The sequence below is a fragment of the Heloderma suspectum genome, chromosome 6, assembly GCF_057233095.1.
Source record: "Heloderma suspectum isolate Gila_16-S chromosome 6, 16-S_ref, whole genome shotgun sequence".
NCBI classification, from domain to species: Eukaryota; Metazoa; Chordata; class Lepidosauria; order Squamata; family Helodermatidae; genus Heloderma; species Heloderma suspectum.
The window spans coordinates 61,394,676-61,420,054 of NC_139463.1; the positions used below are offsets into that span (position 1 = coordinate 61,394,676).

Consider the following 25,379-nt stretch of genomic DNA (forward strand, 5'->3'; position numbering starts at 1 on the left):
TGTGCAGAAGATCAACACCCAAACAAGAACCAAGACCAGTGTATCTCCAAGAAGATCCACTTCCTTTCCTATCAAGAGACACTGGGGCAAATTTTAGCTTCTCTAGCTCTTTTCCTCTCCTTGATCACATCTCTAGTACTGGCAACCTTCACGCAACACCGTAACACACCAGTCATCAAAGCCAACAATCGAGACCTCACTTATGTCCTCCTCATCTCCCTCCTGCTCTGCTTCCCCTGCTTCTTCCTGGTCATTGGCCAACCCACAAAGCTCACCTGTCTTCTGCGACAAACTGTTTTCAGCATCATCTTCTCTGTTGTGATTTCTTCCATTTTTGCAAAAACTGTCACGGTAGTTCTGGCCTTCATGGCCACCAAGCCAGCAAACATGGCCAGAAAACTCTTGGGGAGACAACTGACAAACGCCATTGTCCTGGCCTGCCCCCTCATCCAAGCTGTGATCTGCATTTTCTGGCTGATGACCTCTCCACCATTCCTTAACGTAAACTTCCATTCCCTGCCTGGAGAGATCGTCATGGAATGCAATGAAGGCTCAGTCACCATGTTTTACACGGTCTTGGATTACATGGGTTTCCTGTCTCTTGTTAGCTTCATGGTGGCTTTCCTAGCAAGGAAGCTGCCCGACAGCTTCAGTGAAGCCCAGTTTATCACCTTCAGCATGCTGGGGTTTTGCAGTGTTTGGGTCTCTTCTGTGCCCGCCTACTTGAGCACCAAAGGGACTCAAATCTTTACGTAGACTAGACGTGCCAAACTAAGGAACGCAAATGGTGGCGCTCCTAATAAGGTAATAAAGATCACCTAATAAGGAGAGGAAACTGTGATTTCAATACATTGTTTTAAAAAAACTTCCTGCTAATTCATTTTACAGTCAGTCAATCACAATTCAGCCTCCTATTTGTTCTCACATGATTTATTGTGATCCCAATTTGTTTTATTTTAAAATAAAACCTTCTAGGTGACTTCTGTATTGCTGTATATTTTTATACTGACTGGGAGGAATGGTGTTTTGTTTGTTAGCTTAAAGTTCTGGAGGGCTTTAATATTATTTATAGGGTTGGGGTTGGTCTGAATGACTTTTGGGGGTACTTTATCGCCCAAAGACTCTGAGCGCAAAGAGATTCAAAATCCCACCCAACTGTGTAAGTCTTGGTTCTAAGATTTCCTTAGGCAGAGTAGATGCCTGGAGGCAAGCCCTCTTAATCACACGACAAAGGACAGATGATAGCCCGCAGCCTTCTGTTGGTGTGTTTCAATGGGAGATGGGATGGGCCAAGACATTGTTGGTGGGCAGACGTGGCGCGACTCATTTTTTCTTTCCCCTCACTGGACTCTTCTGGAGGAGGGCGACTGTTCTCTTTCTCTCTCCCTGAGGAATATCCTGATTGCCTTTGGTGTGAGAATAGAAACCAGGGAAGCTCATGTGTGTCTAGGACAGTCTGTGCCATAGGGGGATCTGAAAAAGAGGTAGAGGGTTGACTTTGCTTTATGCAGTAAATCCTGTTGTACTCAGAGGTTCCCCTTAGGGATGTATAAAAGTGACGTACCTTTTGCGGATTATGTTGATGGTGGGGGGGGAGGCATTCCGTCCCTCCCCCTGGAATCCTCAATGGGGGGGAGGCGCTCCGTCTCTCCCCCCGGAATCCTTGATGGGGGGGAGTCGATCCGTTCCTCCCCCCCGGAATCCTCGATGGCCGGCTCTGCTCCGCAGCAGTTCCACGGAGCAGCCGGCCAGGCCCAACCCAGCCCAGAGCCGTCCGCAGCCGAATTTCTGGCCATAGAGGGCTCTGGGGGGAAAAACAAACAAACCCGCGTATGGTTTTGCATCCCTTTTTGATTCACCGTTTTAGCCTACGTAAATCTTTACGTAGGCTAAAACGGCGAATCAAAAAGGGACGCAAATAGCGCCCGCTACGCTATTTGCATTCCCCTTTATTTTCGCCATCATAGTCTACGTAAATATTTACGTAGACTAAGATGGCTAAAAATAAGGAAAGCAAATGGCGGCGGCCATAGCCGCCGCCATTTGTGTATGCATTTTTTTTTTTTACCCACTCAGCCATGATAGGCTACGTAAAGATTTACGTAGCCTATCAAGTCATGGTTTTTTTTCTTACACCTAGCCATGATAGGCTACGTAAATCTTTACATAGCCTATCACGTCTTTTTTTTTTTTTACAAGACTGGAAATGGCGGCGGAGGTAGCTGGTCAGAAGACCAGCCGCCATAGCCGCCGCTGCCACAGCCGCCGCCCGGAAGATCCGCCACAGGTAAGTCTTGTCCCGGGGTGGATCCGCGGGGTGGCGGGGGGGTGGCAGGCCATTCCACCATGGTGTTTGGGGGGCCGAATGCACTGGCATTTGGCTTCACCGAGATCCGAGGCGGAATTCTCTGACATCCCAGGTTCCCCTGGACATTGGAAGGGGAACTGGGCCCTGTTGGTAGAGATGTACGAAAATTCTGCCACGGATCTCTGGGAGGCCGAATGCCAACGCATTCGGCCCCCCGAAATCGGTGGCGGAACGGCCTGGCCCCCCCGCCCCCCTGGGACGAGACTTACCTGGGGTGGATCTTCCTGGTGGTGGCGGCTCAGGTGGCTGCTCTGGCGGCAGTGCAGCAGCAGCGGCTGCGGCGGCTGGTCTTCTGACCGGCTGCCGCCGCCGCCATTTCCAGTTAAAAAAAAACAACGTGATAGGCTACATAAATCTTTACGTAGCCTATCACGGCTGACTGCAGGGATGCAAACAGCGGCAGCTACGGCTGCCGCCATTGGCGTCCCTGCTAGCCAGCGGCCGGATGTCCGGCTGCTGGCGGAGCCAGCCTGCGGCTCCACAGAATCCCTGCGGAGCACAGCCGGCTGGCCAGGATTCCGGCGGGGGAAGGAACGGAGCGCCTCCTCCCCCGGCGAGGATTCCTGGGGGAGGGACGGAACGCCTCCCCCCCAACCATAAACAGAATCCACGAAAGGTAAGTGACTTTCGTACATCCCTACCTGTTGGATTGCTAATGTTATGGTTCATCACCTTATGCTTACCCCGTATTCATGCAGGAATAAAATGTCAATCACAGAGGTCTCCTTCTATGGAAAATGAACCATGCTTAAGTGCTGGAACCCCTGAAACTTCTCACTGTTCAGAGTTGGGGTGCCTGCACATAACAATCTGCAGCCCAATTTTTTATGTGGATTAACCACTTGCTAGAATTTTTTGTTAACAGGCAAATTGTTAAAAAACCATTTAAGGCATTTGACTGAGTGGAATGTTTTCTTGTTTCTTTGTTGGTTTATTTCATGTTATGGGAACTTCATCCCAATTTGTTAAAGCTGTATATTCAGCACCAGATATTTTAATGAACAAAGAACCAATGAGAAGACAGGATTGTTCCCTTTTACCATTATTGGTTTCCCTCGGCATCAGACCACCTGCTATTGCATTCCACCGCTTACCCCACATACACGGTACCAAGATAAGTACGAGTCAGATAAAAGCCACATTTTCTGCAGATCATGTTCTAACATATCTGACCCAGCCTGACCATTCTTTATCAAAATGGTTTGAGGAGATTTGAAAATACAGCTCGATCTTATATTATCAAATGAACAGAACAACAACATTGTTTTAAACTGTTTTTATTGTTTGTTGTACATCGCCCAGAGTGGCTGGGTGACCAGCCAGATGGGCGATTAATAAATTTAATAATAAATAAATAAATAAAGACTTCTCTTTATAAAGTGATAGGACCATGAAGAGAACTGAATGCTATTGAATCGGGGTCTCCAAACTGCCACCCAAGAAGGCTGTCAGTACGCAATTGCCAGGCCTCATTCACAGGGTTTGAGAAGGTTTTTAGACATCACCATCTTCTACTTGTAACCCTCTTTTGTTTTGCGTCTGTGTTATTTTTCCCTCCACAAAAACCCATTCTGGAGGAAAGAAGCAAGTAGCTGCACGAGGCCTTTGGGCTGATACTTGCGTTGCCCTTATTTTCGCCGTAGTCTACGTAAATCTTTACGTAGACTAGACGTGCCAAAATAAGGAACGCAAATGCCTGCGCCCATGGGGCGCCGACATTTGTGTAGGCGCTTTTTTTTTCCCCCCCAAAGTCACCCGTGATAGGCTGTTGTTGTTGTTGTTCAGTCGTTCAGTCGTGTCCGACTCTTCGTGACCCCATGGACCATAGCACGCCAGGCCTTCCTGTCCTGCGCTCTCTCCCGGAGCGTGCTCAAGTTCATATTCATTGCATCCGTGATGCTATCTAGCCATCTCATCCTCTGCCGTCCCCTTCTCCTTTTGCCTTCAGTCTTTCCCAGCATCAGGGTCTTTTCCAGGGAGTTTTCTCTTCGCATTAGGTGGCCAAAATATACATGATGATTAACGTAGCCTATCATGGCTGACTTTGGAAATCTAGCCATGATAGGCTACGTTAATCGTTATGTAGCCTATCATGTTTTTTTTTTTCCACTTTTTGTTTCGCGGCCGGGGAGACGGGGTGCTTCTCCCCAGCCTGAATTTCGGCCGGGCGAGGAGGGGCGCCTCCCCCCCGGCCTGAATTTTGGCTGGGCGAGGCAGGACGACTCCCCCCCCTTGCCTGAACTTCGGGGGGAGAAGCGAAGTGCCTCCCCCCCACCGCAAAGCCAAGCTGCGAAAAGGTAAGTGATTTTCGTACATCCCTACCCTTAGCCAGCTGAGACTAGAACCTCCAACCCCTGCCAGCCTCCTGAGCATTCAACCAAAGTAAGGAAGGAGGTCAAGGAGCCGCTTTCCTGCTCTGAATAGCATCTGGATTCCTCCCCTCCTCATTCCCCTTGCACAGCTGAGACAAGAGCCCCTCTGCCCAGGGGGAGGGAGAATGCTCGGGAAGTTTGCTTGGTGAAGGCCTTCCTCTCCCCCGCGTGAATACAGAGCGCAAGCCGCTACTGTTTTCCTGATGTATTAAGCATGGAAGCAACATCCAGGCACTGCCCAATTAACCACTGACCGAGACGGGCTGCAGCTCAGCGGAGAGGCCCTGCGTTGCAGAGAAGGCCAGACAGTCCAGTCCCCAACATCTCCGGCAGGGCTGGGAAAGAGCCCCTTCCTGAGACCCTGGGGAAACACTGCCGGTCCGTGTTGAAAAGTATCATGGGGATGCAATGCTCTGGCTGAGAAGAAGATGGCTTCTGAGCCTGCTCATTGTCTTCTGCTCCACTCCCTTCACCAGCACCTACAGGGGGATTGCCAGGTCTTGTGTTGTCCTGAAGATAAGCTAAGAACACATATGTAAAATTATCCAGATAGAGAATGCTGGCCATGCAGGGGCTGATGGGAGCTGTAGTCCAATGCAAGTAGAGGCTGCCAGTGTGGGGAAGGCAGCTCCACAGCGTTGGTTAGGGCAGCTGCCAGCGTGTGGGTCTCCATGGAGAGCGAATGTTCTCCTGTGCCCATATCACATCATAGGAGGAGAAGACATGTCACGGGGTGGCAGGGGGAGCAGAAGGGCTTCTTCACACAGAGCTTTTATCCTGCTACTGAGATGGCTCCCTCATGGACGGTTGCGGCCTCTTTAGGTGATGATTGGATCCTCTAGTGCATCTCCCGCCTTTCCCCCCGGCCTATCCGGGGTTTTCCCCAACCGCAAAAAAATGTGGTATTTTCTCCAGCCCATGGAACAGGAGAACCATGATCACACTCTGAAATTCTCCAAGAGAGGAAAAACCCGCTGTGTCTGGGCTTGCTGAGGAAGGACTTCCTAGATTCAAACCACATGTCTGCCATGTAAATGCTTGAGCACATTTCTCGACAGGAGGGAGAAGAGGGTAAAATTCTGCCCTGCAATGGAAGGAGACAGATCTGATCCCGCACCCCATTGAGCTCAGAATCAAGGTCCTCTGTTGATTCAGAGCACTCCATTAACTTCAGTGGGGCTTACTTCCAAGTAAGTGTGCTGAAGGTTGCAGACTTACAGCCCACTGTTATGTCTACTCCGAAGTAAGTCATAGCTTTCCTGGGGGCTGCGAGGAAACAGTATGGCACAAGTTAAGCAAGGAAAACAAGATGCCCCTGCCCCTGCTCCTTTGCACACGTGCCAGGGAGGGGAGGCGCTCCTCGGATTCAAACCATGTCTTCTGAGTGGCCACCATCTCGGAGGGCAGGAAAGAAGGTGAGGCAGACACCTGTGCGGGTTGGCATGTACGTCCACCCAGCCTTTGAGTGGACTTGCACTCATGCCTGTGAAAAAATCCGTACGATGGGGAAGCCAGCCAGCCGCTATGTCCTCTCCTAGCCCACCTTGCAGTGTCGTTGGAAAGAAACCAGTAGATGGGAAGCCTCCTGTGGCAGCACCATGAGGACCCGAGGAAATGCGTCCGGAAGGGGGGCTCCCTCCACTGTCAAGGCCACGGGAAGGGCTCCCGACTTCCCTCCTGCTGGGGAATCCAAAGGATCCACCGATCAGCCTTCTGTCCTGATTTTTCCGTGCAGCCATGAAAAGGGACAGAGCAGAGGGACACGCTAGGAAAGATGCCCATATACAGGGCCAGTCCAAATCCTAGAAAGGGTCCGCGATCCAAAGGACCGGTTTGTAGTGGGATGAACTGCCGGGTGTGAAGAGAGCCGACAGCTCTGTGCCTTCAGCTGTAACCAGTCATTCTGCACACATTGCGCCACCAAGAGCTCCCCCGTCTCTCCATTTTAAGCTGGAAAATCCTCCTACTTGGGACAAAAGAACATGAGGGGGGCCGGTCCCCTTTTTAAAAAATCCAAGCAAAGCAGAGAAGTGGGCTTCCAGATGAGGCTTTCCTTGTGTCGTCATCCTGCTGTAGTAAAAATGTAACCTAAAAGCCATTGTATGTGTCTTAAGCAGCACGTAGTACTGTAAGAGCTGTGCATGCCTGGAATGAGCAGACAGTAACCCTAAGATAAGGTTGCTAAGCAAACCGCTGGCAACCAATCAAAAGTAACATGTTGGCTGAGGAATGCAGGCTAAGTGATAAAACTGTAGCGCGGGGGTTGCCCAGGGTCGACTCTGCTTTTGAGCGTGAGCTCCTTTGTCGAACTGTTTGCAAACAATAAAATTGAGTTGGACCCAGCCTGCAGTTGACTCTCCTCTTTGGGGCAAATTGGACCAGCCTCCAGGGGGCGAAACTAGCATTTTGTGCAACAATTTGGCGATTTCATCAGGAGTCCCTTGGACCACCCTGGGGTCAAACGACAGAACCGGCAAAGGTGCCTGTGGGGCGCGCCGGACCGCCTTTGAGGTCTGCCACGGCACCAGAGAACGGGGGTCGGGACACCCAGGAGGTTAAAGGCGTGGACTCCATTGATTGAGTCAACCAGGCTGAACGGGTCTGAAGAGACGGCACTAGGGTGCTGGGCAGAGTAAGTATTTGATTTCCCTTCTGTCTTTCTGTTTGAGTTGCCTTCAGAGCGTCTGAGGTTTGTCAGACTCTGTGTAAGCGTCTGAGGTTTGTCAGACTCCGTGTCAGTGTCGGAGGTTTGTCAGGCTCCGTGTATGGTTTCAAACAGAGGTAGGCACAATGGAGGCGGGTAGCTCCCATTTAGAAAGCTCTGCCACTCCCTTGGGATGCATGCTCAGGAACTTTAGGAAGTTCAAAAGAGATTTTAGAATTAAGATGGCCAAGGGTAAATTGACCTTCTTTTGCCAACTGGACTGGCCAGCATTTGGAATTAGTTGGCCAGACATAGGATCCTTTGATGCAAATCTTGTAAATGCTGTATATAAAAATGTGGTGAATAATGGGCAATGGGATCAATTCGCCTATATTGATGGTTGGTTGAATTGGTGCGGAAAGAATCCCCCTTAGTTACAGAAGTGTAAATGTGTAAATGTGTTACTGGCAAAGGACCGCAGGGGCAAGAGACCCCAGTGGTGTCTGAATCAAGTAGTGAGATAGATTTGCCTCAGGGAAAGTGAGGTTATCAGCATTTGGATAAGTGCCAACCAAAATGCACTGAAGGCGAGAAAAGGTTGAATATAAAGTTCAATATTGTAAAGTCATGATGGTATGCTCCGAGGTGAAGCCCAAAGCCCCTGTTCCCCCTGATTCAAGCCCCACGGAAGGAGCTTGAAGACTGGGAGACCCTGCCCAAGGTGCCCTGAGCTGCCCCGGTCTTATTCGGTCTGTTAGGTTGGGAGGAGAGGTTGTTGGGGGAGGGAGGGGGCCCCCCAGAGACAGTTTGTCTGCCACCATATCCAAGTTTGTTAAAAGAAGCAAAAGCAGTTGAAAAAAGTTGCAACTTCTGAAGAAAGAGATTTGTTTGACATCTTAAAGACTGTGGCAAAATCAAGAAAAAAAGACAGAGCAAGTTCTCAAAATATCAGGGTCTGTGTAAGCTTATCTCTGTCAGCCTACTCAGAGCAGAGCCAAGGGGGACTTGCCTAACACCCCTTCACCGTGGCTGGTTTAGCCTTAGCAAGCAGAGAGGCTGGAAGGTGTCTGTGAGGACCTGACAAAAGAGTGAGATTTGCACAAAAAAAAAAAAAAAACAAGAAAAGCATCACAGCTGGAAAGCTGAGCAGCACTGCTCTGTTCTTATCTGTGGAGGAATCTAGAAGAGGTGTAAGGTTACACCTTCCCCATTCGAACTGATGAAGAGACACAGAGCTTTTGTTAAAAACATCCCTTCTTTATGGCCCAAAGCCTTCTTTGTTAGAGGCACTCTGCACATGGACTGGAACTTTGGACAGTTAAAGACTTGCCATAAAAAGTACTGTGAGGCTTGTCATAGCCTTAAACTCCCGTTGTCGTAGATTGTGTGTTTGTTTGTGATCAGCTCAGTGTACAGTTTGATTTGTGATTTCAACACTCAGATACAAAGCTGCATTTGACTGAAAGAACTGGGTATATTTAGCCTTGAGAAGAGAAGACTGGGGGGAGATCTGATAGCACTCTTCAAGTACTTGAAAGGTTGTCCCAGAGAGGAAGGCCAGGATCTCTTCTCGATCATCCCAGAGTGCAGGACACGGAATAATAGGCTCAAGTGACAGGAAGCTGGATTCCAGCTGAACATCAGGAGAAACGTCCTAACTGTTAGAGCAATATGACAATGGAACCCATTACCTAGGGAGGTGGCGGGCTCTCCCACCCTGGAGGCATTCAAGACGAGGCTGGACAGCCATCTGTCAGGGATGCTCTGATTTGGATTCCTGCACTGAGCAGGGGGTTGGACTCGATGGCCTTGTAAGCCCCTTCCAACCCTACTATTCTATAATTCTATGATTTCCAAGGCTTTGATTTCATTTACCCTAATGAAGCATACAGATACGAATTGCTAGAGATTCACAGACTACAAAGGAAACAGCCTTCAAAAAGTTCAAAGAGAAACTACGGAAGTTAGTTTCCCTTTAAAAGGGGGGCAGCAAATTCTCTTAACTTAAGAGGTGAAAGGGAAAGAGCCCCCCACTCTCCTGTGATACCTCTAAGGCCAGCTGTGTTTCTGAAGCCTGAGAAAGTTCCTGCCCCATGTGTCCCAGCTCTTTCTCAAAATCTGAACTGTTCTAACATTCCATTTGCTCAGAGGAAAACCTGACGCTCTGCCAAAACTCATGCAGTGTGGAGTTGCCGATGCAAAAATGGTGGCTTGGAACTCTTTGCATGTATGAAAATGCCCTTCCCTTGATTTTGATGGGCCCTGACCATGCAGTCAGAGGAGGAGTATAATGGTTAGATCTGCTCCACCATGCCCTACGATACAAAACAAATGTTTTCCAGTCATGGTGTTAGATTTTAATGATATGAAAAAGGTATAAAAGAAGGCAGAAGAAAGTAGCAGACAAAAAGGCTTAAAAAAGAAAGAAAGCTTATCCCAAATGTGTGTCGTTGAGATTAGTAAGAAGATCTAAGCAAGTGAGTCTCTGTCGAAGCAATGGCAAACAGCCTAACTTGCAGAGAAGACAAAGAGTTAAAACTGGTGCATGGCACAGAGAATTTGAAACATGATCTGCAGAACAGGCAAGCCAAAAGATAAGTGTGCCTTTTACAAGAGGGAGGCTATGGTAGCCATAAAAAGGGGCGAAGCCCCCGTATGAAGCTTTAACAAATATATTACCCACTAGAAGTGGACAATTAAAATAAAAAAGGCTTTTCTTAAATTGAAGCAAGCCTTAATATCACCGCCTGCTTTAGCCTTATCAGACCCCAGATCATGAAGTTTGTAGAGCTATGGTGCACATGAGAGCACATGAAAAGATTGCCATTCCTGGAAAAAGGAAAAGGCAATGCTGGCAGCCACCATGGGCGGAGATATAAACCACACCTTGAGAGCACAGAAGTGACCAGAGGAGGGGGGGCAGAAAAGGAAAGGGCCGACCGGGGTTCAATAAATGTGTGTACTGCCAAGAGAAGAGACAGTGGAAGAAAGATTGTCCATAGTTAAAAGAGAAGAGAAAAGAGACTCACCCTGAAGGCTGCCAAACGCAGGCAGGGTCCTCCGGGACTGGCGGGGAGTCTAGCTGAAAGGCCACTACCCTACGAACAAACGCTCGGGAGAATCCCAAGGTAAAAGTAAGGGTTGGTGGCAGGGACTGTGAGGCCCTAGTAGATACTGGAGCCACATTTTCTATGATCCCTGCGAAGCCCCCCCGGCGAGAGAAAGTGGAAAGCATGTAACTGTAAAAGGAATTCAAGAGAGAAAAAAAAAAACTAAATTGCCCGTGTGTAAGCCCCTCCTCACGAAGACTGGAAATAACATACTGGAACATGCCTTTGTAGTTTCATCTGCACATCTGGTTGCCCTCTTGGAGCAGGACTTGTTAACAAAACTGCAAGCTAAAATCTTCTTCCCTGATAATCAGATTGTAGTACAGCTGCCAATAATGCAGGGCTCAAATTAGCAGATGGCCCTTCAAGCAGTCGAGATTGTGTCAGAGGCCAAAGAGACTGAGATTTTAGAGAATGTAGATCCATGTGTGTGGGCAGACAGAACCCCTGCCCGAGCAAATGCATAACACCAGTTAAAATCTTCTTTTAAAAAGGGAGAGCCCTGTGTGCGTGAGGCAGTATCCTCTGAAGAAAGCCACCTGTGCAGGCTTGAAGCCGCTCATTGAGAAGTTCAAAAGTTATGGTTAGCTAATAAAGGGATCATCCCCCTTTAACACCCCGATTTTGGATGCGCCCGAGGCAGATAGCACCTCCTTCAGGTTAGACCAAGACCTGAGAACAGTGGCTGACTGCCCTTTGTGCCTCAAAAACAATTCAAAAATGTTTGAGCCCCCAGCTCAAATGAGAAGTTGCCCATGTGCTTACTATCCTTTTCAGAGATTTCAAATTGACTTTTCAGAGTTGCCCCAGACTCATGGCTGTCGGTACCTGCTAGTAATGATAAAACCATTTGACTGCACTGCACAGACAGTAGCCACAGACGTTCTATAAGCGCCCACCTTGGATATTACCAATGGCTGATAGCTTACATGTGAATTTAGAAGTAAGAGTTTTAAGATTCAAGGTTATGTTACTGCTTTGCAGTCTGTTTTGTTTTCACAGGTTTGCGACACCGCACCAATCCTGGCCTTTAGATGCTCCAGTGTATAATCTCAATCCCAACGATTGGGTGCTAATCCAGTCCTTGAACGGTGAACCACCTACCAAGGAGCAGAAGGGTCTGTTTCAGATCCTACATACCACTCCCATTGCTATAAAAGTCGCTAAAGGGAAAAAGTGGATTCATCACACTGAATAAAGGCATCACCTGCACCAGAGAGGGTCACACCGGAAGCTGACCCACCTGAAGGTCACCATTGGAATAATGAACCCCTGAAAGGAATCAAGTAGCTCTACAGAAAGAGGGTGCTCTCATTTCAAGGGTTCCTGATGAATGGAACAAATCTGAGTTCCAAAAGTTCAAAAAAAAAGTGTTTTTGTTGTCAACATTCTAGTAGCTAGAACAAAGGCATCCTAAGCCTCACTTGCTGTTTAGAGAAAACCGTCAATGCCACAGCGATAATAGTTTGCGCCTTTAAGGGCGTAGTCCACCGCTGGACCAAAGAGAGTATAAATTTGAGAAAAGCCTTTTGAGGGGGGAATTGTAGTAAAAATGTAACCTAAAAGCCATTGTATGTGTCTTAAGCAGCACGTAGTACTGTAAGAGCTGCGCATGCCTGGAATGAGCAGACATTAACCCTAAGATAAGGTTGCTAAGCAAACCGCTGGCAACCAATCAAAAGTAACACGTTGGCTGAGGAATGCAGGCTAAGTGATAAAACTGTAGCGCGGGGGTCGCCCAGGGTCGACTCTGCTTTTGAGTGTGGGCTCCTTTGTCGAACTGTTTGCAAACAATAAAATCGAGTTGGACCCAGCCTGCAGTTGACTCTCCTCTTTGGGGCAAATTGGACCAGCCTCCAGGGGGTGAAACTAGCATTTTGTGCAACACTGCCTCAGTCCCTGAATTTTTACAGGAGGTCCAGACATCGTTGTCTTTATCTTGCAACCCCCCAGTATTTTCTCAATGCTCCGTCTGAGGGAGATCCATTAAGGAGAGGCGGAAGAGTAGCACTAAGCCTTCGGTGTCTCAGCACTGAGGCCTATTCTGTATGCGAAGTAGCGCACTTCAGTGGCCTTCCGTAATCCTCCCTCAGAGTCTCTCTCCTCTGGTCTCTCCTTCCCCCTGGCCCGGAGTGGGCCCATCTCAGAGTCTGTCACTAATGTACTCTATATCAGTATGCTTTGCTTGACAAACTCCCTTGATGGTTCTTTATTGGTTATTTCCTCCATAGCTACAAGGATTTAAATGGAAAATGGAGCTCCAAATTGGCTGCATGCTGTTTCTTGTGGGCCAGTAACTCGAACAGGCAGCTGAAGTAGACAAAAGAAAACTTGAGTAATGAACCTGACAATCTTTTAACAGGGAGGGAAAAGATCAATCCCGAGACAGCAATACGTTATCTGAACGATCATATATAAACTGTCGAAAGAAACTGGCAGATGGACTGTTCAGCTAACAGAGAAACTTCCATCTGGCCTGCAAGAGAAACAGACATGCATTTAAGCTTAGACACACAGCTCACATACTATGGTTGCTCCAAGCATCACTGAGCACGACTCTGCCACACCCAGCTCCTCCCTTTCCCCAGTCACCTATCTGGGCTAATGAACTTTGGCACAAGCTCAGACTCCATCTTGGATTTAGCTCCTCAGCTCCACACAGGCCCAAGGCCGGAACGTGACAACTCAAGCCCGATCTCAGAGCCTGTCTGCCCCACAGAGAAGCAATTGAAACTTTTCCCTCCTCCCTCCACTGTGCAAAGGGAGCTCAGTGCTGTGGGGCTGTGGCTATTTTGCCACTCTGGAATTGTGGAAATTACAGTAATTTCTGATGAACCCCCATGGATTTCCGCTCACCCAACCAAGAACAACGAAATCCAGGAGAAAACATCCTTCATATAAATATGTCCTGGGCCCTTCCATGTGGGGCGGGGCAGTGTCTGATGACTTGAGGGCTGATCATTTCTGGCTACGCTCAAATTCCCCTGCCAGGGCCTGTATATTCAGCTCTTCTTCAGGTTGTGCCTGGTCGCTGACCTAGGAGGGAAGGTGTCTCTGTGCCGCTGATGATTTCGCTGCTGCTGCTGCTGCTCTGGATGGTGCCTCTGGCCACCCAGAGGATGCTGAGAACCACCTGCCTCTTGACCAGGCCTAAGGAACTGCAAGCCTATCACAGCCCCGGAGACCTCCTTGTCGGAGGGAATTTGCCCGTTGGCATGAATTATTATGAAGAGACTCAGGACTTTAGTGGTTTAGCACCACCAGAACTCCGCAATTCTGCTTTGTAAGTGTCCACAAGAGGGATCTGGGACAGATGTTTGCCTGCTTTGCTTGCAGATTAGAGGCCTCCTTCCAAGCTGATCCTAATTTGGCGTCAACCTGTAATGAGAAGCAGAGACCTGGGGGTTCTTCTCCGGCTGCATGGCAACACAGGAAGCTGTAGTATACCGAGTCAGACCCTCGGTCCATCCAGCCCGGAGTTGTCAGCACTGGCTGGCAGCAGCAGCTCTCCAGGGTTTCAGTCAGGGAGCTTTCCTACCTTTTCTGGAGAAGCCAGGCATTTAACCTGGGACCTCCTGCATGCAAAGGATGAAAAGCCTGTGCTCTGTGGCTCTGAGCTATGTATGGTCCCATTCTAAGCAGGAGCACGATTCCTCTTTCCTTGTCTGGCTATGGTAGTGACACAGAAACCCTGGGAACTATAATGTCCAGAGACTGGGGGAGCCAAGCTCTGCTGTTGCATCTACTGCTGCAAGGCGAAATATGTGGAAAGGGGTGTGTGTATGTATAACGCAGAGAAGGGGAACTTGGAAGCTGGGATTTGTGCATTCAACCAATAGGTTGGGAGGACACTTCATACTTTGTTCCACCAACACTGAAGTCACTGGTTTGTGTCCTCCTTGTATCTGAGTTTGGAATAAATGATTTTCAGAGTCTTGAGCCAGAAGCTGGCTTTGCAGTCTCCTACTCTTCTGAATCGAGCTGAGGGTGGGGGTGACTAGGGGAGGGTTGGCCATCATATCTCCGTTTCCTTGTGAACTGGAGAACAGGTGACCTGCCCCTAGAGGCTGCTTGGTGCAAGGAGGGTAGGCAGAGCGAAACAATGTTTGGGCTTCATGTGAAGAGTTTCATAATGACCTAGAAATGGCCACCCTTCCACCCCCCGCAGATGTCATGTAAGACAGGGGTGGGGAAGGCTGATTTCTGGGTGAGCTGAAGTAGATGAGCAAACATTTCAAACTCGCAGTTGGGTAATCAGAGCAGCAACAAATGTCTCCCTCCCACCTTATACTATATTGTATCTTCACTCGCCTCCCGTCATAACTCCCATCTCTGCAGGATATTCAAGCACTACCAGCAAGTCCTGGCCTTGGCGTTCGCCATGAAGGAGATCCAAATGGACAGAATTCTCCTCCCCAACCACACCCTTGGCTTTCGCATCTATGACCACAGCAACATCGCAAGATGGATCCACTTGAACAGTCTGTCTCTGCTCTCCACGTCGGGGCGAATGTTTCCTAATTATAAATGTCACAGACATGATCAACTGCTCTCCATTATTGGGGGTCTCGATTCCAAATCCTCGAGGGAGATTGCTTCTGTAATGGGCATCTTCAAGATCCCACAGGTAAGGGGAATCATCTGGGGAGAGATGTGGGGGATCTGCAGACCTCAGGAACTCTGAGCTGGAGAGGCCAATCTCTGAAGCCATTTCCCCCCATGCAGTGGGTGTGTTGCCTTGATTGTGGATGGTAAGAGCAGGAGGCCTTCTGACCTTGGCTAACCTGCCCCGTCATAACCTCGGTTGTAGCCAGGAGTCTCAGGTGGCTATTGTTTGACTAGTCCCAATCAGCACTGGGTCTGTTACATAAGAAAACGATTTGGATGGGGAGAAAAAAATCGAGTCTTGCAACACCTTAAAGATTCACAAACAAACCTCCTGCTAAAGGAGGACAAGGAGATTGCAGAGAAGCTGCATGAATTCTTTTCATCTGTCTTCACTGCAGAAGATATAGGACAGATACCTGTGCCTGAACGGATGTTGTCAAGAATGGAGTCTGATGAACTGAGACAAATAGTGGTGAACAGAGATGAAGTTCTCAACCTTATGGATATACTGAAAGCAAATAAATTCACCAGGCCCAGATGGTATCCATGCTAGAGTTCTCAAAGAATTGAAATATGAAATGGCTCATTTTCTAGCCAAACTATGCGACATTTCCCTAAGATCAGCCTTTGTACCAGAGGACTGGACGATGGCCAATGTAACACCCATTTTTAAAATGGGATCCAGGGGCAATCCAGGAAATCTCAGGCCAGCTAGCTTAAGGTTTATTCTGGGTAAATTGGTTGAAAGCATTATGAAAGATAAAATTAGCGAGCCTCTAATAGGACAAGCCCTGTTGGAAAAGAATCAGCATGGCTGCTGCAAAGGTAAGTCCTGTCTCAATAAACTTTTAGAGTTCTTTGAGAGTTTCAATAGACGTGTAGACAAGAGTGACCCATTAGACATTGTCTACATGTACTTCCAAAAAGCTTTTTGGAAGTACATGTACTTCCAAAGTCCCTCATCAAAGACTCCTGAGCAAACTTAGTGGTCATGGAAGAAGAGGACGGCTCTTCTTATGGATGCGTAACTGGTTTAATAACAGGAAGCCGAGAATGGGAATAAATGGGAAATTCTGCCAATGGAGGGATGTAAATAGTGGGGTACCACAAGGTTCTGTACTGGGACCAATGCTCTTCGACATGTTCATAAATGGTCTGGAATGAGTAGTGTGCAGTGCAGTGTCCATCCTTGCCGATGGCAGCAAATTATTTCTGGTGGTTAAAACAAAGTGGGATTGTGAGGAGCTCCAAAAGGAACTCTCCAACCTGGGAGAATGGGCATCCAAATGGCAAATGAGGTTCAATGTAGGCAAATGCAAAGTGATGCTCACTGGGACAAAAAATCCCAACTTCAAATATAACCTGATGGGATCTGAGCTGGTGGTGACTGAACATGGAAACGGTTTTGTGGTTGCGGTGTTCAGCTTGATGAAAATGTCAACCCAGTGTGTGGCCACTGTAAAAAAGGCAAACTCCATGTTTGGCATATTTGGACAAAGAATTGAGAATAAAACTGCCAATAAAGGATATTGTAGAGCTGGGGAAAGTGCAGAAAAGGGCAACTAAGATGATCAAGGGGCTGGAGCATCTCCTCCTGTCCCCCATGAGGGAAGGATACAGCAGCTGGGATTGTTTAGCTTGGAAAAAAGGAGAGTAAGGGGAGACATGATAGAGGTGTACAAAATTATGCATGGTGTGGAGAATGTGGATAGGGAGCTATTTTTCAGCCTCTCTCAAAATATTAGAACCTGGGGTCATCCCATGAAGCTGGTTGGTTGGAGACTCAGGACAGAGAAAAGGAAGACCTTTTCGCAGAGTGCATAGTGAAACTATGGAATTCGCTACCACAACATGTAGTGATGGCCACCAACTAGGATGGCTTTAAAAGGGGGTTAAATGAATTCCTGGAGGAAAAGGCTCTCAATGGCTCATAGTCCTGATGGCTATGTGCTACGTCCAGAACCAGAGACAGTATGCCTAAGTAGACCTGTTGCTGGGAAACGTGGACGGGACGGTGCTGTTGCACTTCTGTCCTCCTGGATGCTTCCTGGTTGACAGCTAGTTGGCCACTGTGGGAAAAGAATGGTGGGCTTGATGGACCCTTGGTGTGATGCAGTACGGCTCTTCATCTGTACGTGTGTTCTTGAACAAGGTGACACAAGATTCCTTCTTCATTTTGCTGCAGTCAGTTAATGCATTTCATTAATTCCTCCAGTGACTGTGGGAACCTGAACCCACAACAATATTAAATTTGTCAGTGCTTTATGTATTGGGACACATTTCCATATAAAAGAGCTTCTGTTTCAGCCACACTAATTGGGATGAAAACGAAAAGTGTTCCGAGTAGAGGAACATATGAGGTTTCTGATTGACCCACTGCCATTATGTCATATTTTCCATTTCGTGTGTCCTAATGGATATTGACATACAATGGAACTGTTTGACCAAACTATCCTTTTTAGGGAGGGACCCTAAATCCCCACCACACTTACAAAGTGACCTATTGCTTCAGTGTAGCGACATGGGCCTCTTCAGGACAATGGCTAGAAACTGTGCCAAGGTTACCTCCAGGGCAGCCCTGACTTTTGGGTTGATATCCACAGTGGGGGGGGGGACCTTAAAGAGAGCTTCATTTCATATTAGATGTCTATGTCTCAAGTGGATGTCTTCCTTCTGGGTAGCGCTTCATGCATCTGAAGCTGGCTGTAGCAGTCCATGGAAGATTATGCCATTAAAAACATGTCAGCCTTCAAAGGAGCACAATATTCACTGCAGTAGACTAAAAAGAAAATCCTTCTTTCAGCTCGGTTATGGTTTGGCTGACCCTGTTCAGGGAGAAAAATCAGAATTTCCTTCCTTCTTCCAGATTGATACTAATGAAATTGCTCAATATGTGGGCCTTGTCCGGCTACTCCTGCATTTCCATTGGAACTGGATTGGGCTGGTTGCCTTGACTCAGGAGAGAGGTGAAAATTTCATCCAGACACTGACACCAATGCTCAAGCAGAAGGACATCTGTGTGGCCTTCACTGACATGTTCGACCCAACAAACCCCCTCCTTTTACAACAAGCATATCTTGGATCTATTCCTAGTGCTTGGTTTGAACCCCAAGTGATTATTGTCTTTGGGGACACCAACGTTGTACTCATATTAAGAGCGTTCTTGACTATTCATGAAGAAAAGACCAAGATCCCATTTAGGAAGGTTTGGATCCTGACAGCCCATTGGGAAACTTCTGCGGAAGGACAAAATTTATACAAGGCCAAAGACTTCCATGGTGCTTTGCACTTCAGAGTCCACAGGAAGGATGTGCCAGAATTCACACATTTTCTCTGGGCCTTAAATCCACACCGACCACAAGGAGATGTCTTTCTTCAGAAATGGTGGGGACTCACATTTAACTGTGACTTTCTGAAATCAGGAGAAATCTCTCCGTGGGGATGGAGGAACTGCACTGGGGAGGAGAAGGTACGGGACCTGCAGAGCCATATCCTTGCAATGACCATGTCCAGTTACAGCTACAGTATCTACAATGCTGTCTATTCCGTTGCACACACGTTACATGCTGTGTCCTCATCTGGATCCAAACGTGGATTGAGAGGGGGAGGCAAGAGGCTGCTGAATCTTCAGCCATGGCAGGTAACGTCCTCGTGGAGAGTTGACAATCTTATAATAGGTCCCTTGGTGGTTTCTTGGTGGTCTGATCCTGGAAGCCAAGGTTGAGCCTAGGAGAAGGGTTTTTTGTCCAATCTAAAGGTCCCAATAGAGACATTCCCCATAGATATTCTTTCATGGCCATCATTTCCCTTAAAGAGCACTAGGAAGTGAATAAAAAGCAGTGGAGACCAATGGTGCTTCTGTGATAATCATGTAATTAAAACTGTGGCTACTGAGGAGGATGAATCAAGCAAGTTGTCACCCCAAATACATACTATTCTTCTCCCCACCCCTCATCTCCAGGAGCAAAAAACAGGCAGCTTCTCTGCCCCCCCTGCCCCATGTTCATTCTTGCCAGGCAGCATCAGGACACCTCAGGTGTTGTGCGCCTTGATGACACCACCCTACTACTTCTGGTACACACACAAAGAGAGGAGCATGGCTTGTAGGAAGTAGACACCAAAGAAAAATGGGCAAACCACTGGGCAGGCATATTTGAGCAATTGCCCAATGAAGCCATCTGAATGCACCTTCAGTGTTCATCAAAACAATGCAGTAAAGAAAAGAAGAAGTCTCCTAACTTGATGGCAGTCACAGAATGTCAGAAGATACCAGAACTCACTCACCATTACCCTGTTTATAATTCTCTCTTCCATTTCAGATTCTTGCCTCTTTGAGGAATGTCCGGTTTAACAACAGTGCTGGAGATGAAGTCTCTTTCTTTAAAAAGGGAGAGAGATACGAGATTGTGAATGTGATTTTCTTCCCAAATGAATCTTTAGGTCACACCAAAGTTGGACAGGTGGATCCGGAAGCTCCGCCTGACCAGGACTTCACCATTCACACTGATTCAATCTTGTGGGTTACAGAGGTGGGTTTGAAGTGAATGTCATGGGGGCCATAAAGAATTTTTGCAGTTCTATGGCTTGAGAATGGGAGGTGTCTTTCGTAGGGATATATGAAAGTCACTTACCTGTTCGTGGATTATGTTGATGGTGGCGGGGAAGGCGTTCCGTCCCTTCCCCCGGAATCCTCGCCGGGGGGAGGCGCTCCATTCCTCCCCCCCAGAATCCTCCGCGGCTGGCTGTGTTCCGCGGCAGCTCCGCGGAGCAGGCGGCCAGGCCCAGCCAGGCCAGAGCCATCCACAGCCAGATTTCCAGCCGCGGAGGGCTCTGGGTAAAAAACAAAAACAAAAACCGCGTATGCAAATGTAAATATTTACGTAGGCTAAAACGGGGAATTGTAGCCACTGCCGTTTGCGTTCCTTATTTTTGCCCTCTTAATCTACGTAAATATTTATGTAGACTATGATGGGGAAGATAAAGGGGAATGCAAATAGCGTGGCGGGCACTATTTGCCTCCCTTTTTGATTCCCCATTTTAGCCTACGTAAATATTTACATTTGAGTACGCGGTTTTTGTTTTCACCCACCCAGCCATGATAGGCTACGTAAAGATTTACATAGCCTATCACATCGTGTGTGTTTTTTAAAAACCTAGTAATGATAGGCTACGTAAATCTTTACGTAGCCTATCACGTCTTTCTTTTTCTTTCTTTTGTTTTTTTTTACAAGAGTGGAAATGGCGGCGGCGGTGGCAGCCTGTCGGAAGACCGGCCACCGCAGCCGCCGCCCCCGAAGCCATAACCGCAGCTGCCGCCACCCATAAGACCCGCACCAGGTGAGTCTCATCCCAGGAGGGAACCATGTGAGGGCGGGGGGGCAGCAGGCCTTTCCACCACATAGTTCGGGGCCAAATGCACTGGCATTCGGCCTCACCGTGATCCGTGGCGGAATTCTCTGCCATCCCTACTTTCTAGATGAGACCAAAGGCCTATTGAGTGCAGGAAGGGGTCCTTGTCCAGTGAGAAAGAACGATCTTGGCATGCAAATTCCCACTCTGAGTCCTTGGCATCTCCAGGTATGGCTGGAAAAAGGCCCCGGTCTTAAAGTTTGGAGATTGACTTCCACTCAGTGCAGACAATAGTGGGCGACGTATAGGGATGTACGAATCCCTTACCTTGCTGTCTGCGGGGGGGCCACCGGGGGTAATCGATCCGTTTCTCCTCCGCCAGAATCCTCGCCAGCTGCCCCACTCTGCATTGACTCTGGGGAGCTGCCAGCCACCTCCAAAACCACAGCAGGGACTTTGGAGCTGGGACGCAAATACGCCGTTTGTGTCCCTGTTTTTTCACACCATAGGCTACGTAAGATTTACATAGCCTATCACGTCAAATAGCAGGGATGCAAGTGGTGTAGCGGACCCCTCACTGGGGTCTGTGGAAGATTTCTGCAGCATCCCTAGAGAAGCAGAGAAAGGGTCTGATGAAGGAGGAGGCAGCTTCATGTTTTTGCATCCGTATGAACATGTATATCTCCATCAGCTTCCATTACGATGATTCTAAGTAACCTGCAGAAATCCAGAAAAGATTCAGACTTTCTAAACTGGTGATCCTATTAGGAATGGGGGAGAATTTCTCCCCGAAACTTCGGGGGGCTGAGTGCCAATGCATTTGGCCCCCCGAAATCGGGGGTGAAATTCTCCACCACTCCCCCACCCCCCCTCCCCGGGATGGGACTTACCATTCACGAATGTCCCTCCCGGAGGTGGGTCCTGGCGGCGGTTCGTCGGGTATTCGCCAGGGGCGGGGGCGGCAGCCAGTCTTTTTACCGGCTGCTGCCGCCGCCATTACAAGTGCAGTAAAAAAAAAAAAAAAACGTGATAGGCTACGTAACAATTAACATAGCCTATCATGGCTAGATCTCCAAAGTCAGCCGTGACAGGCTACGTTAATCGTCACGTAGCCTATCACGGGTGACTTTGGGGGAAAAAAAAAAGTGCGTACGCAAATGGTGGCCCACATAGGGAGCCGCCATTTGCGTTCCTTATTTGGTCCCTGTAGTCTACAAAAAGATTGATGTAGACTACAGCGAAAATAAGGGCAACGCTATTTGCGTTGCCCTTATTTTCGCCGTAGTCTTAGTAAATCTTTACGTAGACTACAGGGACCAAATAAGGAATGCAAATGGCAGCTCCCTATGGGGGCCGCCATTTGTGTACGCGCTTTTTTTTTTCCCAAAGTCACCTGTGATAGGCTACGTGACGATTTACGTAGCCTATCACGGCTGACTTTGGAAATCTAGCCGTGATAGGCTACGTTAATCGTTACGTAGCCTATCACGGGGGTGGGGTTTTTTTGTTTGTTTTTTCGCGGCCGGGTAGACAGGGCGCTTCTACCCAGCCTGAATTTCGCCGGCGAGGGATGGGGCGCTTCCCTCCCAGCCTGAATTTCGGATGGGCGAGGCGGGGCGTCTCCCCCCCCTCGCATGAACTTCGGGGGGAGAAGCGAAGCGCCTCCCCCCCACCACGAAGCAAGATTCGAGGACAGGTAAGGGACTTTTGTCCATCCCTAGATCCTATCCATTGTGTATTGGAAAACTCTGTTGAGTAACTCTGTCCTATTTTGGTGCAACATCCATTGTGTGTAAAAGCTCAACTATTTCTGTCTCCCCGTTTAGGTGCCTCCCTCTGCGAGGTGTGTGGAACGGTGCTCTCCAGGGCACCAGAGAAAAGTTCCAGAGGGGAAGCCAGTTTGCTGCTACAGATGTGACCGTTGCCCAGAAGGGACGATTTCTAACCGGACAGGTAGCTCAAGCATTGAGAGCCTTGTTCAATTGCAGAGCATACCGGGGTTAGCATGGGAAGATCATGCACAAGGAGAAGACATGGCCATTTAAGGCTGCACGCTTATATGGACAGTCAGCTAGGGAACTGACACTTCCGTCTCCTTCTTTGTGGCCTGCACTGTCTGTACAAAAAGAACATGTATGCCATGTTTGAGATACTTTTGCTCATTCCAGATGCAGATCACTGTGACCCGTGCCCAGAAGATCAACACCCAAACAGCAACCAAGACCACTGTTTCCCCAAGAAGACCCACTTCCTTTCCTATCAGGAGACACTGGGGTTCATTTTAGCTTCTCTGGCTCTTTTCCTCTCTCTGATTACATCTGTAGTGTTGGCCACCTTCATTCTAAACCGTGACACGCCCATCGTCAAAGCCAACAACCGAGACCTCACCTATGTCCTCCTACTTTCTCTCCTGCTCTGTTTCTTCAGTTGCTTTCTGTTCATCGGTCGCCCCACGAAGGTCACATGTCTTCTACGTCAAACTGCTTTTGGCATCATTTTCTCCATTGCCATTTCTTCTGTGCTTGCAAAAACTGTCACAGTGGTTCTGGCCTTCATGGCCACCAAGCCAGGAAACATGGCCAGAAAACTCTTGGGGAGACAACTACCAAACTCCATTGTCCTGGCCTGTCCCCTCATCCAAGCAGTTATCTGTGCTTTCTGGCTGGTGACCTCTCCCCCATTCCCAGTCTTGGACTTCCATTCCCTGGCTGGAGAAATCATCGTCGAATGTAATGAAGGCTCAGTCACTATGTTTTACAGTGTCCTGGGTTACATGGGTTTTCTGGCTGTCATCAGCTTCATGGTGGCTTTCCTAGCCAGAAAACTGCCTGACACCTTCAACGAAGCCAAGTTTATCACCTTCAGCATGCTGGTGTTTTGCAGTGTTTGGGTCTCCTTTGTGCCCACCTACCTGAGCACCAAGGGGAAGTCTATGGTGGCTGTGGAGGTCTTCTCCATCTTGGCCTCTGGGGCTGGTCTGCTGGCTTGCATCTTCCTCCCCAAATGCTACATTATATTGCTGAGGCCCAGTCTCAACTGTAAAGATCATCTAATCAGGAGAAGGACTTAGGGTGTCTATCACTTTGAAACATGCCCTGCTACTCTAGTTTCCTGTCAAGTACATGTGTAAGAAGGCCAATAACATTGTTGAAAGTGCTGAGTTATTCCTTAAGCTACAGGATCCTTTTCACACTGGGCTTTTGCTCTTTCCCAGTCAACTGGAAATGGACTTAAAGGTTGTCTGTATGGCATTATATTGCTCCTAGATATCTTTCAACCATATAATTTCTTTAAAAAATCATGCCATCACACTATCAGGAATTGGTGTTACATATCATGCATTATAGGTACAACAGAGAGTTGCAGTATGGTTCAGGATTAGGCTCACTTCATAGATACTCTAAATTGTACGGATCTGACTTCCCCTATAAGGAGAACATTCTTCTCTCCTCCATGCCATTCTCCATTCTGCTCACTGGATTGGTCTTGGGGAGGATAGGTTTAATTTCATTTTATTGGCCACTGTTGAGGCATTTGGAACTTGAGTTCTTTCAGAGAGGAAACATGGCCAGATATAAATGTAATGCTAAATGAAAATGAATAAAATAAATTGTGTTCATGTTTCAGTACTTCTGCAAACCTGTTTCCTTCCAGAATGCTCATCCTTCTCTCTTGTTTCTCAGGAGCCCCGTTGTGGCTTGGTTGTTGTTGGCACTTGCCCGCAGAGCTCACTTTTAGCGGGAGTGATACTAGCAGCAAGAACACATTATGGTCAATGTCAGCGACACCCATATTTGCAGAGCTGGGATGTAAAATGTATGAATATGCTGTTGTGGAAAAATGGAAAGGTAGGGTGAGAGAGGAGACAACAGTGTAACAGATTCCTTCAAAATCAGGGACATTTTATTGAACATTGGAAAAATAGCAATGCACCTCCTCATTATAGCAGGCCCGGTTGTGGCTCCTGTTAGATAAGGTGTCAGGGACAGAACAGGGTCCCATAATGTGGAATGGAAATCAGGCAGGTGGGTTGTTCTAAGCTTTATAAAATCGAATAGATTTCACCATCCTTCCTGAAATTTGCAGGTGCCAGAAAGACATGCTTGTTTTACATCACCGGAAAATTTCAGGGAGATTGGTTAAATATTGTGGGAGAAAGGGTAGTTAACAGAAAAAAGAAGAAAAAACTAAGTCATGCAATAGTGTTCCTGAAAGCCTGTGTTGGCTCCCTTTGGTGCCCATCATTTGTGAACAATAGAATAGGCTCTTTATTTTGGAGACTGATATTTTCCTATTCCTTTCCACTATCGTTGATGGAACTGATTTTTAAAATGCCATGTCCTTATTTTAAAAATATTTTTTATTTGCATAATGCAAGTCTGTGGGTGTCTCATCATGTGGACCTCGGAATGTGCGGGTGTGGTGGGCAGGGGAATCACTGCCGTGTGGAGGAGAAGCCCAACCAGCAGCAGAAGTTTAGTGGTGCGTTTCTGGGACCTCTGTGTGTGAGAGAATGTGGTCAGGCAGAACAGATGTTAAAAGGAAAAGGGTTACAACAGAAATTACAAAGTACTCTACAGAGGTCGTATTTTTTGCTAGAGATGCATCTAACTAAGAGATATAAGGCAGTATTCAAACACCCATATTTTGGACACCAATTTACTGCCTCAGGCTCTAGCTGCCACATTGGAGCTGACCTTAACCCAGCAGTCTCTGGTCAGTGACAGGGGTGGAGGAGGGGGAGACCAGCCTGCGTTCGGTTCATTGTGTGAGAGAGAGCTGGTTAGAAAACAAGATGGTGCCTTGAGTTGTAGCGTTCTTTTTGGGCGCCGCCGTTTGTTTTAATGCTTCAATTAATTTCGCCATTTTTATCACCTTGCTTGACATCTCACTCAGCAGTTTCAACACCTCGCTAGACTCTCGAATTA

At 47.9% G+C, this 25,379-nt stretch overlaps 1 protein-coding gene across 1 annotated transcript; it reads left to right on the forward strand.

The window, feature by feature from the left end:
* The first annotated feature begins 7,005 nt into the window (after positions 1 to 7,005).
* On the forward strand, positions 7,006 to 24,081 carry LOC146340985 (vomeronasal type-2 receptor 26-like). Its single transcript, XM_084808245.1, has 7 exons — positions 7,006 to 7,372; positions 11,497 to 13,777; positions 14,833 to 15,121; positions 17,969 to 18,742; positions 19,422 to 19,631; positions 22,278 to 22,404; positions 22,620 to 24,081. The coding sequence occupies exons 2-7, from the start codon at positions 13,560 to 13,562 to the stop codon at positions 23,519 to 23,521; spliced, it is 2,520 nt and encodes an 839-aa protein (XP_084664371.1). The 5' UTR covers positions 7,006 to 7,372; positions 11,497 to 13,559; the 3' UTR covers positions 23,522 to 24,081.
* Positions 24,082 to 25,379: the final 1,298 nt, after the last annotated feature.

Coding starts and splice junctions, on each gene's coding strand:
- LOC146340985 (XM_084808245.1), top strand. CDS start 13,560: ATGATTTCGCTGCTGCTGCTGCTGCTCTGGATGGTGCCTCTGGCCACC. Junction 18,743..19,421: donor TGAATCTTCAGCCATGGCAG/GTAACGTCCTCG, acceptor CTTCCATTTCAG/ATTCTTGCCTCTTTGAGGAA. Junction 19,632..22,277: donor CAATCTTGTGGGTTACAGAG/GTGGGTTTGAAG, acceptor CTCCCCGTTTAG/GTGCCTCCCTCTGCGAGGTG.